This window comes from Homarus americanus, unplaced genomic scaffold (assembly GCF_018991925.1).
Source record: "Homarus americanus isolate GMGI-L3 unplaced genomic scaffold, GMGI_Hamer_2.0 scaffold23973, whole genome shotgun sequence".
Taxonomy (NCBI): domain Eukaryota; kingdom Metazoa; phylum Arthropoda; class Malacostraca; order Decapoda; family Nephropidae; genus Homarus; species Homarus americanus.
Window position 1 is genome coordinate 1 of NW_024749270.1, and position 4,612 is coordinate 4,612.

The following is a 4,612-nucleotide window of genomic DNA, read 5'->3' on the forward strand; positions in this document are numbered from 1 at the left end:
CTGTTTGTACTGTCCTGTCAGTTTGTACTGTCATGCCTGTTTGTACTGTCATGTCTGTTTGTGCTGTCATATCAGTTTGTACTATGTCTGTTTTGTACTGTCATACCCTGTTTTGTATATCATGTCAGTTTGTACTGTCATGTCTGTTTGTACTATCATGTCTGTTTGGCATACTGTCATGTCTGTTTGTACTGTCATGTCTGTTTGTGCTGTCATGTCTGTTTGTACTGTCATGTCTGTTTGTACTGTCATGTCTGTTTGTACTGTCATGTCTGTTTGTACTGTCATGTCTGTTTGTGCTGCCATGTCTGTTTGTGCTGTCATGCCTGCTTGTGTTGCCATGTCTGCTTGTGTTGCCATGTCAGTTTGTACTGTCATGTCTGTTTGTACTGTCATGCCTGTTTGTACTGTCATGTCAGTTTGTACTGTCATGTCTGTTTGTACTGTCATGTCTGTTTGTACTGTCATGTCTGCTTGTGCTGCCATGTCTGCTTGTGCTGCCATGTCTGCTTGTGTTGCCATGTCTGCTTGTGCTGCCATGTCTGTTTGTGTTGCCATAACTACTTGTGCTGTCATGTCTGCTTGTGCTGCCATGTCTGTTTGTGCTGTTATGTCTGCTTGTGCTGCCATGTCTGTTTGTGCTGTCATGCCTGCTTATATTGCTGCCATGTCTGCTTGATGCTGTCATGTCTGTGTGTATTTACCATGTCTGTTTGTGCTGTCATGTCTGCTTGTGTTGCCATATCTGCTTGTCTGCCATGTCTGTTTGTGTTATATATCTGTGCTGTCTGTTTAATGCTGCCATGTCTGCTTGTGCTGTCATGTCTGCTTGTGTGCCATGTCTGTTTGTGCTGTGCTTGTATGTTGCCATCTGCTTATGCTGTATGTCTGTTGTTGCCATATCTACTTGTGCTGCCATATCTGCTTGTGTTATATCTGCTTGTACTGTATGTGTTTGCCATATCTACTTGTGCTGTAATACTTGTGCCTGCATATCTGTTGTGTACTATTATGTCTCTTGCCATGTCTGTTGTGTTACCCATCTACTTGTGCCATGTCTGTTTGTGCTTTCATTATGTCTCCTTGTGCTGGTGTCTGTTTGCTGTCATGTCTGTTTTGTGCTGTCATGTCTGGGCAATGCTGTCATGTCTGCTTGTGCTGCCATGTCTGCTTGTGTTGCCATGTCTGTTTGTGCTGCCATGTCTGTTTGTGCTGTCATGCCTGCTTGTGTTGCCATGTCTGCTTGTGTTGCCATGTCTGCTTGTGCTGCCATGTCTGTTTGTGCTGCCATGTCTGTTTGTGCTGTCATGTCTGCTTGTGCTGTCATGTCTGCTTGTGCTGCCATGTCTGCTTGTGTTGCCATGTCTGCTTGTGTTGCCATGTCTGTTTGTGCTGCCATGTCTGCTTGTGCTGCCATGTCTGCTTGTGCTGCCATGTCTGTTTGTGTTGCCATATCTACTTGTGCTGCCATGTCTGTTTGTGCTGTCATGTCTGTTTGTGCTGCCATGTCTGTTTGTTTTGTCATGTCTTAGCTTGTGCTGTCATGTCTTAGCAATATGTATGTCTTAGCGGCCTTTCTCTGCTTGTATTTGCCATGTCTGTTTTGTGCTGCCCTGTCTTGTATTATATGCTTGTGCTGCCATGTCTGTTTGTGTTGCCATATCTACTTGTGCTGCCATGTCTGTTTGTGCTGTCATGTCTACCTGTACTGTTGTAATAAAGCTTTTAATTTACCTTTTATTTTCTTTCTTCTTAGTTCTTAATTCTTGACTTATTTCTTTATTTTTTCTTTCGTTCTCTTTATACTCGTGAGATGGGGGGGGGGAGGATAATTGGGGAAGAAGGGAGTGAGAGAGATGGGAGGAGGAGGCCAATCGGCTTGTGGTCGACAACCATCCTCGCACAAAAGGGAGAGGGAGGGAGAAGGGAAGTAGTTTAGTTTAACAAATTTATTGACAAAGCTTGTAGTACAGTTTGCCTATTCTGAGTAATTCAGTCAGGTCTTGACACTGAGGGTGGTATCTTCTGGTACCACAGAGACAGAGGTTCATACACAAAATACATCATATTAATTAACAGTATATATATATATATATATATATATATATATATATATATATATATATATATATATATATAACCACAAGGAAGAAAAGCTTGAAAGTTCCATTTCATTAATTCAGGGGTGAGTACAGGCTAGTCTGTACTCACCCCTGAGTGCAACATATATATATATATATATATATATATATATCAGATTCATGTGGGTATTTTTTTTTTTTATTAGGCACTCCCCTACATCCTTGTGTAAGGTGAAGCGCAGAAGCGTTTACAGTGCCCAACAGGGAAGCATGCTAAGTTCATGCTTGCCTTTATGTCTCATGAGTTAAGGGCGTAGAAGCCTGAAGAGTCAAGGGCATATAAGCCTGAAGAGTCAATGGTTTATGTCATCAAGTTATTGGAAGCTCCAACAATTTGTTCCTGAATACGAATTCGCAACTTTCGACTTACAATAGGTACCTACTTTACTGCAAGGTGAACAGGGACTAATGGGGGTTAGAAAGTATGTCCAAACAACTTCCACCGGCCCGGGAATCGAACTCGTGACATCTCGCTTGTGAAGGCAAGAGCGGTACCACTCTACCACCAGCACCCTATGTAGGTATTGTCACTGTTCACTGCCATTTAGGACAGAGGTTCGTACACAAAGAAATGCATCATATTCATTGACACTATATACTGTATAGGTCAGATTCATGTGGGTAATGTCACTGTTCACTGCCATGCAGGACAGAGGTTCGTACACAAAGAGGGAAATACATCATATTCGTTAGCAGTATATATAGGTCAGTGGTTCATATACATTGGAGTCATATTCTAATTGAAGACTAATCAGTTTAGGCTAGCAAATTTGGGATAAACAGCAAGAATGTCCTCAAGCACCCCAGCTGGGGAATAGGAGTAACCTGCAATAACTGGGGCACTCGGGTGAAACAGGTGATAGTTATGTTGTCATTCATGGGTCACTGTATCACTGTTCACCACCAAGACATTTACTTATAACAAATCAACTTTTCTCAATAAGGGGAAGGCTGAATTATGACACTTCAATGGTTACTGTATTTATTGAACGCTTTCTATTAAGATTGACAATTATACTTCAAACCAATAGCCCTATTTTCCTAGCTAGTTAAACGGGAGTCACACAAGTCACAATACATTTCGTGAAACGGATAAAACCTTAAGTGTACTTACATACTGTAAATAACATATACCCCGCCATAATGGGAAGCTGACCTCACACATCTGTACGCTGTCGTACAGGGTGTTATGGCGGGTAATCTTTGTTTAGGCAGAATTTTCATGTATTTCCTCTAAATCATGACAATTTACTCTAAAAAAAGTCACTGTTACACTGTCATGTTTGTTTGAGCCGTCATGTCTGCTTGTTCCGTCATGTCTGCTTGTGCCGTCATGTCTGCTTGTGCCATCATGCCTGTTTCTGCCGTCATGTCTGCTTGTGCCATCATTTCTGCTTGTGCCGTCATGTCTGCTTGTGCCATCATGTCTGCTTGTGCCATCATGTCTGCTTGTGATATCATGTCTACTTCTGCTATCATGTCTGCTTCTGCTATCATATCTGCTTCTGCTATCATGTCTGCTTTAGCTGTCGTGACCTGTACATGGCTTTCATCGACCTAACCAAGGCCTTCGACTCGGTCAACAGGGAAGCCCTCTGGTGGACCCTCAGCCGTTTTGGCTGCCCTCCAAAATTCATCGCCATTGTGAGGCAACTCCACGACGGCATGAACGGCAGTGTCCTACACAACGGCACCCAGTCTGAGTTCTTCCCCATCCAAACGGGGATTAAACAAGGGTGTGTACTGGCACCAACTCTCTTTTCCATTTTCTTGGCTGCCTTCCTTACTCGTGCCAGTGCCAATTTAGCCGGCAGGGTGGACATCGAATACCGGGTGAAGGGTATTTTCGACATTAGACGACTCCGGGCAAGAACAAAGGTGTCGGCAGTTTCCATTACCGAACTTCAGTATGCAGACGACCTCACCCTTGTTGCTCACACTGAACACGACCTACAGGAGATCCTAAACATCTACGCAGATGCTTATGCGCACTTTGGCCTTGAGGTGAATTTACGTAAGACTCAGATTCTCTTTCAACCTACCCCAAGTTTAGACACACCTCCACCATCCATCCATCCTGCTTAACGGTACTACCCTCTCTAATGTTACCCACTTTCGGTATCTCGGCTCCCACCTGTCCACCAACTCAGACATTGATGAAGAGATTCAGCACCGGATCAGATGTGCATCTCAAGCTTTTGGCGGACTCCGAAACCTTGTCTTCAGCTGTAGGGAGCGGAAATTATCCACAAAGCCGCATGTACAGTATATCGAGTAGTGGTCCTCCCCACCCTCCTATATGGCAGTGAGACATGGGTCACACACAGGTAGCACCTCAAGGCACTTGAAAACTTTCACCAATTTAGTCTACGTTCCCTCCTCCGAGTTTGCTGGGAAAACAAGAGAACAAATGCCAGTATTCTTGCTGACACCAACTGTAGGAGCATCGAGGCTACCATTATCCATGAACA

General features: G+C 43.7%; 1 protein-coding gene across 1 annotated transcript; it reads right to left on the reverse strand.

The window, feature by feature from the left end:
• Positions 1–1,105: 1,105 nt before the first annotated feature.
• LOC121853326 (paternally-expressed gene 3 protein-like) lies at positions 1,106–1,507 on the reverse strand. The gene has a single exon (XM_042347388.1). It carries the CDS (start codon positions 1,505–1,507, stop codon positions 1,106–1,108), a length of 402 nt encoding a protein of 133 aa, XP_042203322.1.
• Between the last annotated feature and the right edge of the window lie 3,105 nt (positions 1,508–4,612).

Bases quoted from the DNA above. Each gene is read 5' to 3' on its own strand.
- LOC121853326 (XM_042347388.1), bottom strand. From the start codon at position 1,507: ATGGCAGCACAAACAGACATGACAGCACAAACAGACATGGCAGCACAA.